Here is a 25,731-nt window from a genome sequence, read left to right as displayed (position 1 = left end):
TATAAAGAACTTATCAAACTCAACACCCAAAGAACAAATAATCCAATCAAGAAATGGGCAGAAGACATGAACAGACATTTTTCCAAAGAAGACATCCAAATGGCCAACAGACACATGAAAAAGTGCTCGACATCGCTCGGCATCAGGGAAATCCAAATCAAAACCTCAATGAGATACCACCTCACACCCGTCAGAATGGCTAAAATTAACAAGTCGGGAAACGACAGATGTTGGCGGGGATGCGGAGAAAGGGGAACCCTCCTACACTGTTGGTGGGAATACAAGCTGGTGCAGCCACTCTGGAAAACAGTATGGAGGTTCCTCAAACAGTTGAAAATAGAGCTCCCATACGATCCAGCAATTGCACTACTGGGTATTTACCACAAAGATACAAATGTAGGGATCCGAAGGGGTACGTGCACCCCAATGTTTATAGCAGCAATGTCCACAATAGCCAAACTGTGGAAAGAGCCAAGATATCCATCGACAGATGAATGGATAAAGAAGATGTGGTATATATACACAATGGAATATTATGCAGCCATCAAAAGGAATGAGATCTTGCCACTTGCAATGACGTGGATGGAACTGGAGGGTGTTATGCTGAGTGAAATAAGTCAATCAGAGAAAGACATGTATCATATGACCTCACTGATATGAGGAATTCTTAATCTCAGGAAACAAACTCAGTGTTGCTGGAGTGGTGGGGGGTGGGAGGGAGGGGGTGGCTGGGTGATAGACATTGGGTAGGGTATGTGCTATGGTGAGCGCTGTGAATTGTGCAAGACTTGAATTACAGATCTGTACTTGTGAAACAAATAATGCAACATGTTAAGAAAAAAGAAAAGAAGATAGCAGGAGGGGAAGAATGAAGGGGAGTAAGTTGGAGGGGGAGATGAACCATGAGAGACGATGGACTCTGAAAAACAAACTGAGGGTTCTGGGGTGGGGGGGATGGGTTAGCCTGGTGATGGGTATTAAAGGGGGCACATTCTGCGTGGAGCACTGGGTGTTATGCACAAACAATGAATCATGGAACTCTACATCAAAAACCAATGATGTAATATGTGGTGATTAACATAACAATAAGTTTTTTAAAAAGAATATAATGGTCTTTCTAGCTTACTAAGTCTTTGACATAGCATTAGGGGCTATTTTAGGAAAGATTATATCCTTGGAAGGTTAAGATTCTCAAAATCCCTATACTATTTTCTTTTTTTTTTATACTGTTTTCTTTTTGGTGTTGTTTTCATAATGAATAATTCAGCCCCTGCTGAACATACTCAGGTGTAGAGGATATGCTTTATCTTGGAATAATGATAAATCCTGTAGGTTTAGGGCTTTAAATATATAAACTATTAAGGTACTCTGTTATAACAAAGCTGAATTTTTTTGTGGCTCAGGAAAGGCCTCCATCTTTATACCATGCTTCCTTTTATTTGTCTTGTGACTACTCTAGGTTTCTTTTTTTTTTTTTTACTCCAGGTTTCTGTGAGTCCCCAAACATACCACTTTTCTATAATTTTAATAGTACTCCCTCTGTATCTACATCTTTTCCAAAAACAGTCTTTAAAAAATGTTTTAAGTCATTCAAATGAGAGTCCTTTTTCTTGACAGGACTTTCTCAGGTATTCTTCTCAGGGCCTTTTCCAGCTTTGCTATGTTTTTCTTGAACTCTACAGCAAGCAAAAATGCACACTGTACTTGAGATGCATAAGTATTTTTGTTAATTATGTTGATATATTTAATAATTCTAAAATAAGACAATTAAAATGTGGGAAGTGTCTTTATAATACCTAAATTTTAAACTCAAAAGTAAATAGTATCAAATCTTTCATCTGTTTTATATTACTGTTTCAGAATAATAAACTATTATGAGTATAATATTAGATATCATATTTTAGAGTTAGTGAATACTAAAACTGTTTATTGAAATTGCTATGTTCATACTATTAGATGATTTAAAACAAAAGCACACATTATTCAGGTAAAGGAATCCTACTTCTGGAAGCTCCTTTTTATTTATATCATAGTATGACAAGAATAACGTCTTGAGATTTCCATTCATGAACATACATAATAATTTTTAATAAAACAGTTATGTCTATTACAGGCAGATTTCAGTCAAGGCTGCATTATCTGCAGTAACAAAATGTATAGAGATTTGTTAAGGGTGAGGGCAGGAGAGAGAATATGTTTTTGATTTTCAAAATAGTTAAAAGTCGAGAAAAGATACACTGTTTTCTTCCTCCGCAAAGATATTTTAATGCAATATTTAATGAATTTTTCAGTGATAAAACTTTTATTTTCCTTTTTTTAACATGAATGAGATCTTTCAGTTGTGTTCGTTGATTACATCTGTAGCAGTATTTTGAGTTTTTTTTTTTAAGATTTTTATTTATTTATTTGACAGAGGAGAGACACAGTGAGAGCGGGAACACAAGCAGGGGGAGTGGGAGAGGGAGAAGCAGGCTTCCCGCGGAGCAAGGAGCCCGATGCGGGGCTCGATCCCAGGACCCTGGGATCATGACCTGAGCCGAAGGCGGACGCTTAACAACTGAGCCACCCAGGCGCCCCTATTTTGAGTGTTTTTGAGCCAAGACTAAAACCACCATCTCCCAGATGTGCTCTAGGACCAGTAGGGGGTGTAACACCTTTAAACACAGCCAAGAAATAGCTCTAGGATTGTGAATTTTGATCCTAGAAATACTCCAAATGAGACCAGCATCCGTCCATCTTTAACTCTTCTCCAAACAAAAATTTTAGGAATTGGAAGGATAGGGAAGATAGAGGGTGTGTCTCTGTGTCTGTGTACATATTTTTAAAATGGTGTTTGAGGGCGCCTGGGTGGCTCGGTTGGTTGGGCAACTGCCTTCGGCTCGGGTCATGATCCCAGAGTTCTGGGATCGAGTCCCACATCGGGTCCCGGCTCGGCGGGGAGCCTACTTCTCCCTCTGACCCTCTCCTCTCTCATGCTGTTTCTCTCTCTCTCTCTCTCAAATAAATAAATAAATAAAATCTTCAAAAAAAAAAATGGTGTTTGGGGCGCCTGGGTGGCTCAGTCGTTAAGCGTCTGCCTTCGGCTCAGGTCATGCAGAGTCCTGGGATCGAGCCCCTCATTGGGCTCCCTGCTCCACAGGAAGCCGGCTTCTCCCTCTCCCACTCCCCCTGCTTCTGTTCCGTCTCTCGCTGTGTCTCTCTCTGTCAAATAAATAAAATCTTTAAAATAAATAAATGGTATTTGGTGTGGCTATTCCAAATATTTTTAATTAATAACAGATGAAGGTCTTTATGTTTGAGACCAAGTATTTTTAGTTGACTAAAATAAAACATAGTTTACATTTCAGAAAAAACTTTTGCCTCTCTACTGGCTATGTGGCCCATTTTGGTTAAGATGAACAAGTAGGTAAGTATGACCTAAAGATTTTGATTTTTCCGATTTCTTTTTTATAGATTCAGAAAGTTTGTAACAAGAAACTATGGGAAAGATACACTCACAGGAGAAAAGAAGTTTCTGAAGAAAACCACAACCATGCAAATGAAAGAATGCTATTTCATGGTAAGAGTCCTCTTCCCCGAGATGCCTGGCTGGCTCAATAGGGAGAACATGCAACTCTTCATCTCAGGGTTGTCAGTTCAAACCTTACTTAAAAAAAGATTCTTCTTCTACCCTGCCACCATCCTCTTCTACATTAGTTTTTTTGGTCACATAGGAAATAATGAGTCTATTTTTCTCATGCCACTTTTTAAAAATAAACATTATTTCTGTAAATACTACATTTATATTTGTATTTCCAACCTCTTTTGAGTTTATATATTTTATAATGGATTGTTTATAAATAGGACTGCCATAAGGACAAAATATAGAAATGGAAATGTTAACTATTCATATTTTCCTATTCTCTTTATATTGATACTGCATATTATGATCACTCTGAGAAATGGTGTATTTTCCTTTTAACTAGTTGATTGAATTAAATTAAAATTAAAATAAGGTCTGAGGGGTGCCTGGGTGGCTCAGTCAGTTAAGCATCTGACTCTTGATTTTGGTTCATGTCATGATCTCAGGAGGTCGAGCCCCGAGTTGGGCTCTGTCTGCACTGAGTGTGGAGTCTGCTTAAGATTCTCTCTTTCCCTCTCCCTCCCCCACGCCCACCTCACACAAGCTCGCTCGCTGTCTCTCATTCTCTCTCTCAAAAAAATAAAAATAAAATGAAATAAGGTCTGAAAAGCGCCTCATAAGACCGTACACATCTATTCTGCCTTTGATTCTAAGTGTCAAAACTACATTTAACTTCATTGTGTTAGAAGAGCCATTGTCAGTTAGGGGTGCCTGGCTAGCTCAGTTGATAGAACATGCCACTCTTAATCTTGGTTTCCTGAGTTCAAGCCCCATTTTAGGGATGGAGATTACTTAAAAAAAATAAAATCTAAAAAAAAAAGCCATTGTCATTGAATTTAGGAAATTTTCTGAGAACTTCCGTAGAATTGAGAGCACCTTTATTCTTGAAATTTCTTGGGTTTTTTTTATGTTGCAAACTAACAGATGTTCATTGGTCTGTCTGTCTTTTTTTTCTAAGCAGCGTGGAGCCCAACATGGGGCCTGAACCCACAACCCTGAGACCAAGACCTGAGCTGAGATGAAAGGTCAGACGTCCAACTTACTGAGCCACCCAGGCGCCCCTGGTCTTTCAAATTTACAGCAAAGATGAGTATAGATAGTAATGTAGTGTTTATCAAGTCTTCAAGCCCATAGTAGCTCCCATCTGTTTTTTCATTTGGCCTTAATCGCAGAAAATTTTTTAGAGACCTATAAAGTTCTATAAAACACAGCATTTAAATTTCACAATCCCCTGGAAGAATGGCTATAGCAGACTGAATTGGTGCATAATATCTAAATAGTATTTCTCATTCTGAAACCCTAAAAATCATTATGATAATGATTTGGCACAGAGTATAATATTTACGTACTGACTTGATTGTAATGAATGATTTTTCTATTTTATAGTATAAATGATTTTGGTTTTTCCAATTAATTCAAATAAGTGATTCTATTCAGTGTATCTGTAAAGTGGAATTCAGCATATTTTCCTGTCCCTTTATGAACAGGGACACTAATCTTGATGAATCAGTTAACTGTTATATTGGCTTTTCCCAACGCCCACCCCTCACCCTACTCTCCAGCCTGGTTCCCATGGCTACCTCCTTCCCTTTGGCTAAGTTCTCCTTGGCACACATGAAAGGAAGGGAGAGAAAGTAGTATGCAGAGAATGAAGGAACACACCACATATGCAGATAGAATCTGGTGTAACAGGATGAAAAGCAGAGAAGTGGAAGGATGTGAGAGAAGAAGTATAAAGAAGAGAATGAACAGGGGTGCCTGGGTGGCACAGTCAGTTAAGTGTCCAACTCTGGTGTTTGGCTCAGGTCATGATCTCAGGGTCGTGAGATCGAGCCCCATGTAGGGCTCCACGCAGTCTGCTTAACACTCTCTCTTTACCTTGCCCCTCCCTCATGCCCCCCCCCACACACACATACACATGCATGCGTGCTCATGCTCACTTCCTCTCTCTCTCTCCCTGTCAAATAAATAAATCTTTGAAAAAAAAACATGAACATGAGAAGACCACTTTGGGGATGGCTGGGTGGCTCAGTTGGTTATCTCCCCCTTTGGCTCAGGTCATCATCCCAGGGTCCTGGGATCGAGCCCCACATTGGGCTCCCTGCTCAGCGGGGAGCCTGCTTCTCCCTCTGCCTTTGGAGCTCCCCCTGCTTGTGCTCATGCGTGCTCTCTGTCAAATAAATAAAATCTTCTAAAAAAAAAAAAGACCACTTTGGCCACTTTTGATACCTAGAAAATGTACACAGATGTGAGTGTCAGTGAGACCTAATTGCATTCAGCGTTGCTGTATGAGGTGAATTATAAAACTCTTTGTTCTGGATTTGTATGGATTTGGGGTCTAGAATTTGATAACTTTAGCACTGGTATTTCAAGTAATCTTTTTTCTACTTGAATCTGTGTGTTTTTTTTTGTTTTTTTTGACAACTCATCCACCACCTTATTAGAAACATCGAAACATCAACCAATGTTAGCAATTCTTCTAAAGTAGTTATTTTGGGCGCCTGGGTGGCTTAGTTGGTTAAGCGACTGCCTTCGGCTCAGGTCATGATCCTGGAGTCCCGGGATCGAGTCCCGCATCGGCCTCCCTGCTCAGTGGGGAGTCTGCTTCTCCCTCTGACCCTCTCCCCTCTCATGCTCTCTCTCTATCTCATTCTCTCTCAAATAAATAAAATCTTTAAAAAAAAAAAGTAGTTATTTATTCTAAAGGCATAAAGTAGCTGACAGTTAACTTGTTATCCTTGTTTTTTTATATTCTTTATTGTGGTGTGCATGTATGTATGTTCAAGAATTTAACTCCAAAGAGGATTTCATTTTATTTTTCTTCTAAGATAATTTTAAATTGTTACCCATCTACATGTATTTTAGGATCTCCCTTTGTGAATGCAATTATCCATAAAGGCTTCGATGAAAGGCACGCCTACATAGGTGGCATGTTTGGAGCTGGGATTTATTTTGCTGAAAACTCTTCCAAAAGCAATCAGTATGTCTATGGAATCGGAGGAGGTACTGGGTGTCCAGTTCACAAAGACAGATCTTGTTATGTTTGCCACAGGTAAGAGGTTACTTGTTCTCTTTTTTTTCTTTAAATTCAGTTAACATATGATGTTTTATTTGTTTCAGGGGTACAGGTCTGTGATTCATCAGTCTTATATAATACCTAGTCAGTGCTCATTACAACACATACCCTCCCCGGTGTCCATCACCCAGTTGCCCCATCCCTCCACCCCCCTCCACTCCAGCAACCCTTAGTTTATTTCCTATGACTAAGAGTCTCTTCTGGTTTGTCTCCTTGTCTGGTTTCGTCTTGTTTCTTTTTTTCCTCTCTTCCCGTATGAGCTCAGTCTTATTTCTTAAATTCTCATTTATTTTGATAAGAATTTGATAAGAACTGGTTTCATATTTGAGAAATTTGGGGAGAAGGGCATCATCTTGGACAAGTTTAGGAATCCAAGCTAGGCATGTTTCAGGTTGCTTTTGGCCCTCTCACCAGTTGTAATAATAGCTAGTATTTATTAAATGATCTGTATAGGACAAGCATAGTTCTGAGCACTTGACCTATTTAACGAATTTAATCATTGGAACACCGAGTGTTTTAAAGAATATGGAGTAGGAAATACCTTTGGACTTGAGAGATTTTACTGTGTCCCTTAAATATTATAGGACTATAGATTTTTTTAAAATAGAGTATTCAGGGTGCCTGGGTGGCTCAGTTGTTAAGCGTCTGCCTTTGGCTCAGGTCGTGGTCCCAGGGTCCTGGGATCGAGCCCCGCATCGGGCTCCCTGCTCCACAGGAAGCCTGCTTCTCCCTCTCCCACTCCCCCTGCTTGTGTTCCCTCTCTCACTGTGTCTCTCTCTGTCAAATAAATAAATAAAATCTTTTTAAAAAATAATTAAAAAAATATATAGTATTCAAGGGGCGCCTGGATGGCTCAGTTATACGTCTCACTCTTGATTTTGGTTCAAGTCATGATCTCAGGGTTGTGAAATCAAGCCCTATGTCAGGCTCCATTGCTGGGTGTGGAGCTGCATAAGATTCTCTCCCTCTCCCTCTGCCCCTCCCATCCCCCCTATTTAAAGTTTATGGAGGGTTTTTTTGGTTTTTTGTTGGTTGTTTTGTTTTTTTAATTTGAGAGAGAGTCAGAGTGAGAGAGATCACAAAGGGAGAGAGAGAAGCAGACCTGCGGCCTATCAAGGAGCCCTATGTGGGGCTCGATCCCAGGACTCCGAGCCAAAGGCAGACGCTTAACCAACCAAGCCACCCGGGCATCCGCCCCCAGCACCTCCTATTTTAAAAAAATATATATATGTATGTATATATAGTATTCGTGTGTGCATATATATATATATATATATATATATATAGTATTCACATGCTAAAGTGGCATTACTTGCCAAGCCTAATTATTCCATAGAAATGCATGAGGGAGTGAGGGAGTCTGTCTTCCACTGAGATAGGATCCTAATTCTCTATTTATGATATTACTACTTGAAAAGTTATAGTGAAACATATCAATCCCTTTTAAAAAGCACATTATCATCAAATAACTACTTCGTACTTTCTCCACTTTTAGTTACCCTGGTCTAGTAACTCAGTTGTTAAAATCGTTCAGATAACTTGCCCCTATTAAACTCCTCATAGGTAAGTATAAATTATCTTTTGCCATTTGAAAAATTGAGTAAAATTAATTGCTGAGATTTATTCTGTAGTTAGGACACTGCTTATAAAAATCTAGAACAATCTTCATCAAACATTAGCAAACATGAGAATCATTTAGAGGGCTTGCTAAAACACAGGTTCCTAAGCGCTGCCTACTCAGTTACTGATTTAGTAGGTCTCAGATGAGGCGCAAGAACTTGAATTTCTACCAAGTTCCCAGGTGATGCTGATGTTTACTGATCACTAATCTAGAAGAAGGTCCATGAGCAGTAGTCCTCAGCCTTGGTGACACACTGGAATCACCTGGGGAACTTTAAAAACTGATGCTGATATCTTTTCCGCCCCACCCTGCCAAGAGATTCTCTTAGAATTGATCTGGGCATTAGGAATTTTTGAAGTCTTCCCAGCTGATTTTTGAAAGGTTGCCAAGGTAACTGTAGTCCTGGAGGAAAACAAGGTCTGTTTTTATATTACTCTTGTTGGTTTCCCCTTAAATTTAGACTTGTGTAGGTGCCTAAAGTCAGCCCTTCTGGGCATGAACTCCCATCCACTTCTGCTTTAGATCATAAATTAATTGGACAGGTTAAAAGGCATATAATTTCTTGAGATTCTATAAATTGAACTCTGCTGTCTTATTATCTGGAGGTAAAAGTTCTGAGCATTTAACCTATTTGACTTACATTTAAATAGTTCTGATTATAATAAGCAGTGTTTTAGTACCTCTTGTAAACTGTCTTTTGAATGGAATGGTTGGTTCTCTGCAAATAAGTTTATTAACTTAAGACTTCTGTATTTGGATTATCACAGGGCTGATTTAACTGTAATAGAAATCTATTAGAAATGCTAAGGTTTACAGCAGTCATATTTAGAATAAAAAGTATAGATAGCCTCTCTTCTTCGGAGAACAGAATCAACTAGTTCACCAAAATCTTTTCTCCTCTGAAAAACAAGAGAAACCAAAACAAGAGAAACCATGAAGTAATTAAAAAAAAAAAAAGTTCATTGGAAATAAGGAAGGTCAATCATATGCCTGAGGGGATTGGGAGAGAATCTACTTAAACTTCTGGTAAGGGAAGACTATTTGAAGAACTAACATTTTAGCTGAAACCTAAAAAAATGAGTGTTAGCCAGTTGAAGAGTGGCAGAGTAGATACCATTTTTTGTGGTAGAGGAAACAGTGTGTATGATGGCCGTGGGGTTAAGAAAGTTGGCCTGTGTGAAGAAAGAAAATTAATGTTCCTGGTGCACAATGAACACAAAGCAAGATTTGAGAATCTGGAGCCATTGTAAGGAATTTGGATTTTCTTCAAGTACACTGAGTAGCCTCTACAAAGTTTTAAGCAGAAAAGTGATGTAATTTATTAATGTTTTATGTGTTGGGTTGTTTTTTTCTAAATAACTGGTTGCTTGGATGGAAAATAGTTTAGCTAGGAATTAGAGGAGAAATAGGAAGAGAAGTTCAGAGGCCATTGTTCCCAGTCCAAGTAAAAATTTTGGTGATTGGAACTTAACAGTAGCCATAGAATTAAGAGCATGAATTTCAAATACATTTTTTTTAAAGATTTTATTTATTTTTTTGAGAGAGAGAGAGAAACAGCATGAGAGGGGAGAAGGTCAGAGGGAGAAGCAGACTCTCTGCTGAGCAGAGAGCCCGATGCGGGACTCGATCCCGGGACTCCGGGATCATGACCTGAGCCGAAGGCAGTTGCTTAACCAACTGAGCCACCCAGGCGCCCTCAAATACATTTTGAAGGTGGAATCAATTAGACTTAGTTAAATCTCTTAGATAAATGTCCAACTTTGCAAGCTACTTCATGGGAGCCCCTTAAATCCTTCTTCTCACTTGGGCTATGGTTTGTGCTTTTGATCTGGGTACAAGATAGAGCCTCCATCTCTATAAGGTCGTTACATTTTCAGTTTATATAGTTAAGAATTAAAGTGGCAAATTCATTAATGAGAGTAGCAGGAGACATTCTTACAAAGTTCTTTTTAAGGATGAAATGACAAAAACAACTCTGTTTATGTCTGAGTACGTTAAAAAACTTAGGTAACATACAGAAATGAAACTGCCCTGTACTTCCTTGTTGTCACGGAGATCTTTTCCTTTTCCTGTTATAGGCAGCTGCTCTTTTGTCGGGTAACCTTGGGAAAGTCTTTCCTGCAGTTCAGCGCAATGAAAATGGCACATTCTCCTCCAGGACATCACTCAGTCACTGGTCGACCCAGCGTAAATGGTCTAGCATTAGCTGAATATGTTATTTACAGAGGAGAACAGGTAAATTCAGTTTTATTTGTTCATCTTCAGAAATGATTTAGAGCCATACTTCTTCTTACTAGTCTCTTAAATTGACAAGGCATAATTGCCTTAAGAACTGGGTTGGGGTTTTTTTTTAACCTTTATTTGGAAATAATTTTAGATTCATGGAAAAGTAGCAAAAATAATAGAGAATTCCCGTATACCCTTTACCCAGATTTTCCCAATGTTAACATTTTATCATTCTCCCACGTACGTGCAGATACAGATTTTTTTTTTCCCTGAACTGCTGGAGAGGAAGTTGTAGGCTTGCTGTGTAACTTAAAATGCTTCAGTGTGTATTTCCCCAAAACAAGGACATTCTCTTTTAAAATTATCAACATTGGGAAAATACCATTGATAGACTTTATAGACTTTATTCAGATTTTGCCAATTCTGGTGGATCTTTTTCTTTTTTTTTTTTAACCTTCTGTAAAATATAATTAATCAGAATCCTGTATTTAGTAGTTAACCTGTCTGTAGCAAGGAAGCGTACAATTCCTTCTTGCTGTTAGTGACACAGATCCAGTCAAAAGCATCTCTAGAGCAGTGTTCTGAACTGAGGATATGTAGCAGGATCACCTCAGTTACTAAAAACAAACACATGCTTAGGATTCATCCTGCTTATTCGGAACCTAAGTGGGATTGAAATCAAAGTAAGGATGTTTTTAAGAAAATGTCCTTAGATGATTCAGATCCACACACTAACTTAAAACCTCTTCTCTAAAGATTAGGAATCCTTATGGTAAAATCGCCTTTCGAAAAAATTTGTTGGGCGCCTGGGTGGCTCAGATGGTTGGGCGTCTGCCTTCGGCTCAGGTCATGAGCCCAGGGTTCTGGGATCGAGTCCTGCATCGGGCTCCTTGCTCGGTGGGGAGTCTGCTTCTCCCTCTCCCTCTGCCTCTCCCCCTGCTTGTTCTCTCTCTGTCTCTCTCGCAAGTGAATAAATAAAATCTTAAAAAAAAAAAAAAATTTGTTTACCAACATTTAAATTAATCTTTCTCTTCCAGGCTTATCCTGAATATTTAATTACTTACCAGATTATGAGGCCTGAAGGTATGGTTGATGGATAAATAGTCGCTTTAGGAATCTAAATCCACTGAACCTAAAATCATCTAAGCAGCTGGTGGCCTCTTAAATTTTACTCCTTTGCTGAGAAATATCATCTTGTCCACAAGCCTGTGGCAAAAGAATAAAAAATGTGAAAGAAGTTTAACATTCTGACTTGATAAAGCTTTAATAATGTACAGTGTTTTCTAAATATTTCCTGTTTTTCAGCACTTTAACAGATGCCATTCCAGGTTAAACTGGGTTTGTCTGTACTAAATTATAAACAAAGTTAACTTGAATCTTTTATATGTTATGCATTGATTCTAACAAACTGTAATCCCCTCAACAGAACTCATTTTACTAATACAGTACTGTGTTCTTGAAAACACAGCATTTACACTGAATACAATTTCATTTGTAAAACTGTAAATAAGAGCTTTTGTACTAGCCCAATATTTATTTACATTGCTTTGTAATATAAATCTGTTTTAGAACTGCAGCGGTTTACACATTTTTTTCATATGTACTGCACATCTGTACTTCATCTTGCATCATCATGATTGAGTGAACTTTACATTCGATTCCAGAGGCTATGTTAAGCTGTTAGCAAAGACTTTGTCAGTTGGGAAAGACTGATTTATCAGATTTAATTTGCTGATGGAAGCATTTATCTCTCATTAGGAATCTTTCCCATTGAAGAACTTATTTCATGAATACTCTGGGGATTTAATTTGTGATAACTTTGTATGTATAAGACACATTCCAAAGAGCTCTATGAACCTCCTGATTATTAAAGACACTTCTTTTCTGGGTTTCACATGGGAAAATTTTCTCATTTCATTTTGTGAAAATTAGAGCAAGTGCTTCTTTGTTTTAGAGGCTAAATCCTGCCACTGAGCAATTATGTATTCTTTTCGTGTAGTGTAAATAGGAAGTTACATTTCAGAGGTAGGAAAGGTAATCCTGAATAATTTTCCAATCTGTTCTAATTACCCTAAATCTAAAGAGGGGGAAAAAAGCAAATGGGAGTGGGTCATTTTTTTTGTCCTAAGTATTTTTTTCTTCTTCTTCTTCCTTGGCCTCACCGTTACAGCCAATCTGTACACCATAAGAAGGCTGAACCCAGAATCATGAAATAAATGTGGGTGTCCCAGTTCTGTCCAGGTCACCTACATGGGCAGGTGCTGTGACACGGTGCTTCCTGGTCCTGGGTAGCCTCACTGTGACATTCACAGTCACTTGGAAATACGCTTTGTGCACTACATGGTGACAGGCTTGTTGGCAGCTGTAGAGGGGAATGCTGTCCCATAAAATGTCATTCCTGTTTTCTAATGGAAAACTATCTTTTCCATGAAATAGGCTTAAAGCTTCTTGGCACAGAGACATGAATTATATATAGCTTGGCAGTCTGTTGACTCTAGCTGCCTCAGGAGGCAAGGCAGGTTTTTACTGACTTAAGTCTCTGTAAGTGAGAATGTTCCCCTTCGCTCTATGTACCAGTTCACTTTTGTTTTATATTTTATTCCATCTCTAAATTATCTGGCTCTTTGCAGTAAATTGTACATAAAGTGCTAGAAAATCATGTTTCTTGTCCTAAGTAAGAGTTAATCAGAGTAAATGCATATCTGGAGTTGTTTCTATAATGTAAATTGTGATCAATATCTGAGAGGTCGATTCTTGACCTTGAAAGTGCTTTTATACAGTTCTCTAATAATTGCAGTTACGATCCTAAAGTAATTTCTTGGAACCCAAGTGGAGTCTGCCGAATTTTGTATAATTTTTCAGATTCTGGAAGCTTCCAGATTTTATAATTAGAAGATAATGAGATGAGTTAATGGAGTTCATATTTACATATCTCTCAACAGTGAGCCCATACCACTCCCCCATAAGTGAATCTGGAATTGCTTATCACATAAAGTCATCAAGGTCTCTGAGGTTATATACTGCAGCCTGTGTTGTTTCATCTAATCCATTGCTTAATTACTGTGTTGTTTTCCTATGAATGATTACATTGTGGTTAATATGTTAGCATGGCAATATTTTCAGATAGCTTTTTGTTTGTTGGCAGTTTGGGGGTGGCTTAGGGGGTGGTTGGGAGGATTTTTTTGGAGTGTTTGCATGAAATATCTTACTTTATAATGATGGAATTGCTTTTTCTTTTGTCTTGTGATTTTGTTTTTTTTGAAATGAGATTTAACTTTGTGTGTGAGTAGTACTATTATATCCACCTTGTACTGTATCACATTCCATACCCTCATTTAATTCTTAATAAAGTGTTCATTTGTTTTTCTGGGTAGCATGGTAATTACTGGAATAGTATAAATATGTTGAATGGTCTTTGAGAATATGGATTAAGATTACAATAAACCACAATTGCAGGAAAACAATGTAGTTCTGAGTCTAACAGTGATAGAGTGCAGTTTAAAGTTTGAAATTTTGAATGTTGTGACCATAACTTATTCAGATGCTTTAAGATGGAAGTAACTATAAGATGCTTTCAGACATTTAATTGCTCCCCTTGAAGCTTATTCCTGGGAAATCTGTCTTCTTCTAAAGAAGAATGAATTTTTTGTGTTTTTGTGTGTGTGTGTTTTTTTTTTTTAAGTAAGCTCTTGACCCAATGTGGGGCTTGAACTCATGACCCCGAGATCAAGAGTTGCTGTTCTACTGACTGAGCCACAGCCACACCTAAAAAAAAAACTATAAATTTTAAAATCTTAAAGTTAGTGGTATTTATTACTCTTAAAAGATAGTGATGTCTCTATTTTAGATTTCAGTATAAGTGTTTTTGTGTATGGGATCAGTTCTCTGCTTTCCATGATAAAATAATGGTGCAGATAACCCATGAGTCGTTTTGCTTTGAAAGATTTTTCAGCAGCTTTATCTTACTGCTTCAGTTAGGATAATATTAAAGTGTTTGCTTGCTAGTTCCTAAGCATGCTAGTGTCTGATATGATCCAGTTTTTGCTGGGTGGTGAGGAAAGAAAACATGTAAATTTCCATAAGCTTTTGTAATTAGTATTCCTGACTGGCCCTTTACCTGCTGTCCTACCCTGTTAGAGAACTAGAGTGACAGAGGAAGCAAGTAGTAGTAGCCAATCTTCACCAGGAAAATGGTCAGGTTTGTTTTTTTTTTTTAAGATTTTTTATTTATTTATTTGACAGAGATACAGCGAGAGAAGGAACACAAGCAGGGGAAGTGGGTAAGGGAGAAGCAGGCTTCCCGTGGAGCAGGGAGCCCGATGCGGGGCTCGATCCCAGGACCCCGGGATCATGACCTGAGCCGAAGGCAGACACTTAACGACTGAGCCACCCAGGCGCCCCATGGTCAGATTTTTATAAAGTTAGACCATAATGTAGCCTTTTCACTATCTGCTCAATCTACACCCCCCACCCTGCCACCTCCTTTTCATGCATACTCCTTAGGAGGACTGTGACCTAAAATACTTACTTATACCCCCTTTTTTTTTTTCAAATTTTTATTTAAATTCTAGTTAGTTAACATATAGTACAGTATTGGTTTCAATTATATGCTTTTAGAAGGTTTTTGCTCCCCACAGAGAAGCCACCATTGTCCGAAGTATCTTTCTAAAAAAAAATTAAGATAAATTAAAAAAAAAAAAGTATCTTTCTACTTCATCATCCACCCACAGTTGTCATCCTCAGAAACCCCCCGCCAGGTGGTCTTCCAGTAGACCAGTGCCCCAGAGAAGTTCCCGCAGCGGGAGTTGGTCTGCACACTGTTTGGTACCAGCCCATGGAGAGATGAAAACAAAATTGAGAGGAATTTTTTTTTTTTAAGATTTTATTTATTTGTCAGAGAGAGAGGGAGAGCACAAGCAGGGGGGAGCGTCAGGCAGAGGGAGAAGCAGGTTCCCCACTGAGCAGGAAGCCCGATGCGGGACTCTATCCCAGGACACAGATCATGACCTGAAAAGAAGGGAGATGCTTAACCATCTGAGCCACCCACACGTCCTGAGGGGAAATTTTTATAGCAATTGCAATTTGACATTGCTATAATGTTTTTAATTTCTTTAACAAAAACATTGGTCTGCAACAAATTGGAAGTTAAGAGGAAATAAAAATTGGCCCCTCACATCATTTGAAATAGGAAAAATACCTTTTGTTAACCTCATACCACTTCGCACATCTTGGCACATAGTAGTTCCTCGGTAGGGGCGCCTGGGTGGCTCAGTCATTAGGCGTCTGCCTTCGGCTCGGGTCATGATCCCAGGGTCCTGGGATCGAGCCCTGCATTGGGCTCCCTGCTCGGCGGGAAGCCTGCTTCTCCCTCTCCCACTCCCCCTGCTTGTGTTCCCTCTCTCGCTGTCTGTCAAATAAATAAAAAAATCTTAAAAAAAAAAAAAATGGTTCCTCGGTAAATTTTCTTGTGTGAATAAATTAATAGTGATTAAGTGGTTGGGTTAGTGATTGGGTTCTAGTGTCAGATAGGTCTAGATTTGAATTTTACCCTGTCCCTCACCAACTGTGCAAGCTTAAATTATATAACCTTTATAGTACTCATCTCCTAGGGTTGTTGAGAGAATTGAATGATGTTCTGTATGTGCCACTAAGTAGTTGGCAATAACTGGTTATTGTAACTAATATTACTGTTTACTAGAATGCTCCAGGGCTAGTGGTTGAGTGTTCTCAGTTGTCATGGAAACATAGAACATAGAATTTTAAAACAGCAAGAATTATTAGCCACTGATCCCTTCAGTGTTCAAATGAAATCTTTAAAAGCTCAAAATGTAAAGTATATAAATCTTTAGATGCCTGAGAATCTTAGTTTGAAAACTGCTGATAAAAGCACATAGACCTTCTGGCAACCTGGTTGGAGAACCCACAGCCCAAGCTGCATCGTATTCCTACAGTACAGAAAAAACAAGTGGACTCATCAAAAACCATTGTGAGCACAAGTCAGCAGACATAATCTTGGAGGATTAGCACCCCCACAAACTTAAAATAGAGGGCGCCTGGGTGACTCAGTTGGTTAAGTGACTGCCTTTGGCTCAGGTCATGATCCTGGAGTCCCGGGATTTGAGTCCCGACATCGGGCTCCCTGCTCAGCAGGGAGTCTGCCTCTCCCTCCGACCCTCCCCCTCTCATGCTCTCTGTCTCATTCATTCTCTCTCACATAAATAAATAAAATATTTTTTTCAAAAAACTTAGTAGAAAAACAAATAAAAATGGTTGTAATGATTGGAGCAAGGGAAGAAAGCATAAAAATATTAGAAAAGACACTGAAAAAGGCAAAACAGGTACAAAAAGCTGAGTCTCTTGGAAATTCTCTGGAGGGAATTGGTGAACTAGAAGATAAGTCAGGAAAAGTCAGGAAAATACCTATATTGTAACAGAGGAAGAAATGGGAAATAGAAGAGGGCTAAGAGACAGGGAGTATAGAAGATCCAACTTAAAAAGAAGAGGGGAGGGGGCGCCTGGGTGGCTCAGTTGGTTAAACCGCTGCTTTCAGCTCAGGTCATGATCCCAGGGTCCTGGGATCGAGCCCCACATCGGGCTGGGCTCCCTGCTCATGCAGGAAGCCTGCTTCTCCCTCTGCCTGCCGCTCCCCCTGCTTGTGCTCTCTCCCTCTCTCTCTCTCGCTCTCTCTGTGTGTCAAATAAATAAATAAAATCTTAAAAAAAAAAAAGAGGGGAGGGAAGACATTTGAGGGTTTTTCCACAATATTAAGGACATGAAATTGAAAAAAAAACATAAATATCTAGGAGGGCAAATGAAAACAAGTCTACTTCTAGCAGGTAGTAGAATTGCAAAAGCCAAGAGAAAAATCTAAAAGCAACCAAAGAAAAAAGACATCACCTGCAAAGGAAAAATTACACTAACAGCAGGCTTTCCAGTGGCAGCAGTGCAGGCCTGGAGATGTAAAATAAGTGCTGAGGTTGTTGGCTATGAACTCTACATACAGATAAATTAGTATTTAAAAGGGAGGTTGGGGGACACCTGGGTGGCTCAGTCGGTTAAGCGTCTGCCTTCAGCCCAGGTCATGATCCCAGGGTCCTGGGATCGAGCCCCACGTTGGGCTCCTTGCTCATCAGGGAACCTGCTTCTCCCTCTGTCTGCCTGCCGCTCTCCCTGCATGTTCTCTCTAAATAAATAATAAATAAATAAAATCGTTTTTAAGAAAGAAAAGGAAGGATGGAAAAAACATTTTCAGATTGTGCTGAAAGAACATAGGGTTGTTCTTTAGGAAAGAAGGCAGTTGAGTCCAGAAAGAAGGAGTTAGATGCAAGCAGGATGAATGAAGACATTGGTAAACAAATGCTTCTGTAAAAAACAGAATAAGTGTTTTACTAACTGGTAGGGAATAATCTTCAAGACATAACATGAAAAAGGCATGAAAAGAAAAAAAGAGGTTAACCAATACCTATGATTGGCTACTATTCTATAAAAGGAAAAAGTAAAATATGCATTTGCTTCTTTATTCATAAAATATCTCCAGGATACATGTGAACTGTTGGAAGGACACCTGAGGTACCAGGGGGACAGAGGTGTTAAAGACTTCACTGTATATCCTTTTTTTTTTTTAAGATTTTGAGAGCGAGAGCAAGCATTAGGTTGGGAGGGGCAGAGGGAGAGGGAGACTCCCCACTGAGCAGGGAGCCTGACATGGGGCTCAGTCCCAGGACCCTGTGATCATGACCTGAGCCAAAGGCAGATGCTTAACAGACTGAGCCACCCAGGTGCCCCTTAAGACACTGTATATCCTTTTATTCTTTTTGATTTGTGTATCAGGGCTATTTTATCTATTTAAATGAAACACTGTAATAAGTATAAAAATACTGTAGAAGTAAAAAATAGATTTGATGTTTTAAAGACAAGGTGGAATGTACTACTTGACAATAATATAGAAGATGGGAGGAACTTTAAAATGTCGAACTTGAGAGTTTGTTAAGTGTGCATATTAAATTTTTAAGGATAATCACTAAAAGTGGAAATGGAATTGTAAAAGTAAAAAAGGGTTAAAAAAATGGGGCGCCTAGGTGGCTCAGTCGTTAAGCGTCTGCCTTCAGCTCAGGTTGTGATCCCAGGGTCCTGGGATCGAGCCCCGCATCGGGCTCCCTGCTCCACGGGAAGCCTGCTTCTCCCTCTCCCACTCCCCCTGCTTGTGTTCCCGCTCTCGCTATCTCTCTCTGTCAAATAAATAAATAAAATCTTAAAAAAAAAAAGAGGTTAAAAAAATGAATACTCACATAGAAATGGAAATAACAGACAAGTCCTGCACTTTTTTTCCCATAAAAGAACCTAGGGTAAGTGGGAAATACCTGTAAAGGGCTAAGAATAGGCTAGACACATTCCAGGGGAGAAAGGGGGTGGAGATTAAGAATAGAATTAATGCTTTAGCAACTAAGTGTAATATTGGTGCAGGAATAAGCTCATTTAACCATTTGAGCAGAGTATGTATGGGATTTTTATATACACCAGAGATAGCATTACAGATAATGTGGAAAGGAGGACCTTATGGAATAACTGGTTATCCACATGAAAAAATCTATTTGGATACATACACAAAAATTGTAAATGTATTTTATGTAGTACTTATATATGAAAAGCAAAGTATGTTAAATGTTTAGGAGAAACTATGGAAGACTTTCTGATTTGGAGAGACGAGAACTTTTAACTGAGCTTTAAAGAATGCTAGCCCTAAAAGAAAAGACTGATAAATTTAACCATATTAAAATTAAGAACATCTGTTCATCTAATAACCTCTAGTTATTAGTAGAGAAAGTAAAGGGGCAAGTCGCAAAGTGGGAGAAAATATTTGCAACACTTATAAAGGGCAAAGGACTCAGGCTATATTAAAAACTGCATATAATATGTGTATTTAATTTTTTTAAAAGATTTTATTTATTTATTTGAGAGAGAGAATGAGAGCCAGAGAGCACGAGAGGGAAGAGGGTCAGAGGGAGAAGCAGACTCCCTGCTGAACAGGGAGCCCGATGTGGGACTCGATCCCGGGACTCCAGGATCATGACCTGAGCCGAAGGCAATTGCTTAACCAACTGAGCCACCCAGGCGCCCTAATATGTGTATTTAAATCAATTTTATGTATAAGCCAAAAGCCAGCCTCCTGCTTATGGGAGAAACGTAAGAACCGGATGAAGGCTGTCCATTATCACTACTTAGCAGCCTTCTAGAGGAGCTAGCTGATACTATTAGTCAAGAGAGGGAAGACGTTAAAAATGATAAAGGAGACAGTAAAACTGTTTACTTACAGTTGGTAGTATATGAAAAACGCAAGAAAACTGAAAAACTGTTATAGTAAGAAAATTCAACAAGATGAGTAGGTACAAAATAAGCAGAAAGTAGACTTCCTATTTATGCATAAAAAGCAGTTGTGAGATGAAATGGAAGGAAAGATCCCATTTATAATAACAAAATAGATATAATACCTAAAAACTATGTAATGCTACTTAGAGACAAAATAAGACAGCAGAAATAGAATACCATATATGCTATTCCTAGAAAGATTCAGTATGATAAAGATTTTGTTTCTCCCTAGATTAATATATAAATTTGCCATGACCTAATAACATATTGAGCCTTTTCTTTTTTAATTGAAATACAGTTGACACACAATGTTAACATTAGTTTCAGGTGTACAACACAGTGATTCCACAAATCTGCTTATGCCTGCTCACCACATGTGTAGCTCCCATGGGTCGCCTCCAACACCGTCACAGTACCATTGACTACGTTCCCCATGCCGCACCTTTTATCCTGGTGCCCTGCTCATTCCATCACCAGAGCCAGTGTCTCCCACTCCCCTTCACCCATTTGGCCCATCCCCCCACCTCCTGCAACCATCAGTTTGTGCTCTATTTATGGATCTGTTTCTGCTTTTTATTTGTTTATTCACTTGTTTTTTAGATTCCCTGTGTAAGTGAAATCATACAGTATTTGTCTACATGCTAACATTTTTGATGGAAGGAGTGGAAAACCAAACTGATTCTAAAGCTACCATGGAAAAATGAATATACAAGGACTCTTACTAAAAATTCCCTAAGGGGTACCTGGGTGGCTCAGTGGGTTGAGCGTCTGACTCCTAAATTTGGCTCAGGTCATGATTTCAAGGTCCTGAGATCGAGTCCCGAGTCGGGCTCCACGTGGAATCTGCTTCCTTCTCTCTCTCTCTCTCCCTGTGCCCCCCTCAAATAAATTTTAAAAATCTTTTAAAAAAAATCTTAAGAAGGGGCGTCTGGGGGGCTCAGTTGGCTAAGCGACTGCCTTCGGCTCGGGTCATGATCCTGGAGTCCCGGGATCGAGTCCCGCAGGGGGCTCCCTGCTCGGCAGGGAGTCTGCTTCTCCCTCTGACCCTCCCCTCTCTCATGTGCTCTCTCTCTCTCTCTCATTCTTTCTCTCAAATAAATAAATCTTTAAAAAAAATCTTAAGAAAAAAGTACTGAAGGACTATTAGTCATATCATATGTTAAAAATAGTTTTAAACTATTATTAAAACAGTAATCCTGATACATGAGCTAATCAGTGGAATGGAAGAGGGAGCCCAAAAGTGTGTGATAAGGGAGCCCAGTATGTGATAAAGGTGTAGTATATTATGAAATTGTGGGAAACATAATGGTCTTGCAACAACTGAGCGTTCATCTGGACCCAAGCCTTATTCCTTACATCAGAATATTGCAGGTGAGTCAAATGTGTAATGATAGGAAATGAAAAAACAAAATTATAAGAAAAAAGGCAGAACAATGTTACTCATCTAGGCATAGTGAGGATCTTTCTGATGTAACACAAAACCCAGAAGCTATGAATGAAAGGATCTATAAATCCAACTTAAGAAAAATGTTACATCTGCAAACAAAAAGGTAAATGGCAGACTGACAAATATTTGCAACACAGACAAGGAATTGATTCTCTTTAACAAAAAGCTCCTGAAAAATCAAGAAGTAAAACAACCCCCCAAAAAATGAATATGCAGAAAAGGAAATTGTTATTTAAATGGCATTTAAAAAAGAGAAAGGCAACTTAACCCCATGTACTGCAATACCATTTTCCACCTCTATTAGCAAAGATCAAAGAATGGTATTCAAAATATTTAACACCCTGGCCCTGGTCAATCAGAACAGACTCTGAAGACTCCTTCTTCGGCCTGTTGTCAATCCTTCAATTGGTGGATTGTGGGAAGGGTGTTGGAACTAGAGCAGAGATACCCCAGTGGAGCACTCAGGGGGCTTGGGGCAGCAGCTTGTTGCTGGTGGGTATGGAAGTATGCTGATATTTAACTACCAGTACAGTCCCACCAGTACAATACCAGTGCGGTATAGTTACCTACCACACCTGGTGGAGGAGAGTACCGGTCTTGCACTGTTGACAAACAGCCTCGAAAAGGAAAACAGTATTATTTGCCCAAATTTTAAATGGGTCCTTTGAGTGAAAGGACCCATGATTAGAAAATACATCACAGCCTTATTTGAAAAGACAAAGTGGTACGTAGCACATCTATCAATAGGAAACTGGTTAAATAAATTATAGCACATTCATACACCGGAAAGTGTGGAGTTATGAAAAGAATGAGCCAGTCCTGTGTGTACTCATCAAGACAGATTATTGGAGAAGGGAGTGGGGAGCAAGACTCTTGATCTCAGGGTTCTAAATTCGAGCCCCACGTTGGGTGTAGAGATTACTTAAAATATTTAAAAAACAAAAAATATATATTTTGTTTTCGTTTTGTTTTAAGATGAGATTAAGTTAGGGAATATCTAAGGGTTCTCTTAAGCTCTAAGTCTGCAAAAGGGTAACTGAAACTGAACTGAGAAGATCCCCAAACCTGCTCTATCTTCAGTCTTCCTCTTCCTGGTTCCTGGCCTCTCCGTTCTTCCGGTTGTTGAAAACAGAAACCTTGGAGTCTTCATCATCTTTCCCTTATGGCCCACGTTCACCCTTGTCCACCACTGCCCCCCATTCCCAGATCCCATAGTTTTGGGGTTTTTTTATTTTTTAATTAAACTCTAGTCTACTTTCAATTCAGGAACCAGAGTAATCCTGTTGAAGCATAAGTCAAACTATGTCCTGCCTCTCGCTCAGAATTCTGCAGTGACTCCCCACTTCGCTTAAAAAGATGAAGTCCTTCAAATGCACAGCTTGACATGCATGACCTGCCTGTGCCACCCTTCTGTCACTACTGCCCCACTCGACCCCTGGCCACTTCAGCCTTCGGAACAGGCAGGCATCTTCCCCCCAGTATTCCCCATCACTTACCCCCCCACTTCCTTATTGTTCAAATGTCACCTTCTCTGGGAAGCCACCTTGTTTTAAATTTCCTTGCATCCTCCCTCTCCCCCAGCTCACTCCAATCCTCCTTAACCTGCTCTATTTGTCCTACTACACTAAACAGGTTCTAAATTCAATATAGTGTATTGATTATATTTATTGCCCATCTCCCCCCACTGAAAGATAAAACTTCACAAGGACGGATTATGGTGATGTAGCCCGGTGCCTAGAACAGTGCCTGGCACATAGATGACACTCAATAAATACTTGGTGAGGGAGTGGGCTTATATGTTCTTCATTCAGTTCCTGCAAAGTCTACTTAACCATTCTATGGAGAGAGTAATAGCTAATAGTGGCATTACCAGTAGTAACAATCATAAAGACAGTCATTTATCTAATTCACTGCCAGCAATAATGTACTGTCAATACTTAATAGTTATTTTTAAAGTTCACCCCCTGTAACTATAATAGCAGCAATCCCCGTCACCATGTATTAAATCCTTACACCGGGAACCAGATAATCCCACATTGATTATCTTTCAGATAAGGGAACTAGAGCCAAGAGTTAATGCCCATGGCCAAGGCTGATAAATCTTTTCAGATTCCCTTTCTTCTGTGTTCCTCAACCTTGTAAGTGCTCTTGGCAAGCTATAGTCTTTTCTCGAGACTGTGGGAATGCCATTTGTTGCCTGAACCACACAGAGATGCAGGATGGGTCAGTCTGAGGTTTCTGGTACTTCCCAGTCTCAAATCATGCGCCATGATCGCTGTGTTTCTCTCCTGGAGCCAGCACTTCTCCCCACCTCAGTCAGCTCGCAGATGCCGTCAGAGGAGCTTTATGTCTCTAAAGCAGAAAACTAGTCCACCGTGCCTGCAGTGCCTCACCTCTTCAAACATGTTGGGAAGGATGTTTTTACTTAGGCTCTCTAATCAACGGAATTTTAAACTGACCAATTGGAAGAACAGATGGATTCTGGATGAAGCTGTAATCCGGAGGTTGAAACTGATTTCTGTTGGCAGTTTCAACCCTATTTGTCAGGAGGGGAGAGTGGGAACTCTTCTGGGGGAGTGTTCTGTCCCAGAAAGAAAAGAATGTTTTCTGTTCTGACCACTGAATAAAGGGAGAATGAATCTAGGCAGAAATGACCTGGCTGAAGTTTAATAGATTTTAATATAAAAAGGCTAGCAGATTCCAGTGGAAGCGAATATAGTCAATTTGTATTTATAGACAGGGATTAAATAAACTAATCCGACAGGAGTCTTTGCAGGCAATTGTTTGGGAGCAAGATAGATCCATCTGCGTGCAAAGAATCGTGAATGAATGAGGATCCATGGCTCAGTGGGCAGGCGGAGCCTGGAGGAGACCACCAGTCCAGATAATCAGACATTCACATTTCCCACTGTTTTGTTCTATTGTATCCAAATGTGAGAAGCTGCTTTCCAGTCCCCCGCATACAAAGCTCTTTATTGGACTTTACTGAGGCATGAACCCCACTGCTTTACTGAAGCTGCCAGCCTCAGAAGGAGTTTTGCTTGATGGCGTCTGGCAGCTTGGCTGTGCCCCCAAGTAGATTTATGAGCTGTGAAAGATGGTCAAATTCACACCCTAAGCATTCCTGATAGGATTAGAGGGTCGGAGACATGCCTGCATTTGCATACCGCCCCGATACAGGGCACAGCTTTGTGCCTTCCCAGCCCTTCTGGGTGGGGTGCGGAGAGGGGCGCAGGAGGTGACACCACGCTCCCCTCTTGCAGCTGGCAACACAAAGGGTCACCAGGAGACTCCAGATGATGTTATTTGGCATTTAACATCTTCAAATGGCAGCATCTCCCAATGAAAAGGACTGAACTGAAGTGGTAAAAGCATTCCCTTTCAGGGCTAGCTACCCGTCTAGGACTCCCCATGGAGAGAAAGATCATCTCTTCTCTGGGGGTGGGATTGACTCTTCCAACCACCCAGACAAGCCCTGAGGGTGGGCCTTAAAAACACCCATTTACATCATACTCATTACCGATTGTTCTGATGGTAGCAGTAAAGCATAGTGATTGTAGAAAATCTGGAAAAGGCTGAAAAATACAGCAAAGTGAAAATCACCCATTATCCCATTTCTTAGAAATAGCTAACCATTACCATTTTGGTTATATTTATTTACAGTCTGCTTTCTAGGCACATAGGCAAGTAATTGGTGGTTTTTGTTTTAACAAAGCCGGATCTTATTGTTTAACAATCTTTTAATATTCTATCTGAAGCATTTTCCCATGCTCTTAAGTATCTAAGAGAAAAGCTTATTTTTAGTGACTGCATAGTGTTCTATCATAAAGAATAAAATGTCTCAGCTTAGGCTGCATTAGCCCAAGTAATGTGTTTACTTCAGGGGACAACGTGCATGAACAACATGTTGTTGTGTGCCACACAAACAAGATGAAGTATTAAGACTCTCCCCCTGAGTTTAGCCTGACACTAAAAGGCTATAGGAAATTATATTAGGCTAAAAGATATTCTAAGTCTATAATAATTAATTAAAATATGGGCTATCAGTGCAAGAAGAGACTGAAAACTATTAAAACAATAGAAATTTCAAATCAATGGGGGAAGAATGAATTATATAATGGTTCTAATACAAGTGATTAGGGGAAAATTTAAATTAAATGCTTACTTCAGGGGCTCCTGGGTGGCTCAGTCGGTTAAGCATCTGCCTTCGGCTCAGGTCATGATCTCAGGTTCCTGGCTGGGATCGAGCCCGCCATCCGGCTCGCTGCTCAGCAGAGAGCCTGCTTCTCCCTCTCCCTGCCGCTCCCCCTGCCTGTGCTCGCTCTGTCAAATGAATAAATAAAATCTTTAAAAATAAATGCTTACTGGTGGAG

The 25,731-nt window shown here is 39.6% G+C and overlaps 1 protein-coding gene across 1 annotated transcript in view; it reads left to right on the top strand.

Moving 5' to 3' along the window:
• The window catches only part of TNKS2 (tankyrase 2), a 70,558-nt gene extending 56,650 nt beyond the window's left edge, over positions 1 to 13,908 (top strand). The window contains exons 24-27 of the mRNA XM_028098608.2: positions 3,454 to 3,559; positions 6,488 to 6,674; positions 10,398 to 10,554; positions 11,583 to 13,908. Of these exons, the coding sequence (XP_027954409.1) occupies positions 3,454 to 3,559; positions 6,488 to 6,674; positions 10,398 to 10,554; positions 11,583 to 11,645 (513 nt within the window). The 3' untranslated portion in view covers positions 11,646 to 13,908. The remainder of the gene's footprint in view (positions 1 to 3,453; positions 3,560 to 6,487; positions 6,675 to 10,397; positions 10,555 to 11,582) is intronic.
• The last annotated feature ends 11,823 nt before the right edge of the window (positions 13,909 to 25,731 follow it).

Source organism: Eumetopias jubatus, unplaced genomic scaffold, assembly GCF_037043125.1.
Source record: "Eumetopias jubatus isolate StellerSeaLion01/CBP00866 unplaced genomic scaffold, mEumJub1_p1.0 scaffold_17, whole genome shotgun sequence".
In the NCBI taxonomy this organism is placed as follows: Eukaryota; Metazoa; Chordata; class Mammalia; order Carnivora; family Otariidae; genus Eumetopias; species Eumetopias jubatus.
Note: the sequence above shows the minus strand (reverse complement) of the source record. Positions and strands in the feature narration are given on the sequence as shown.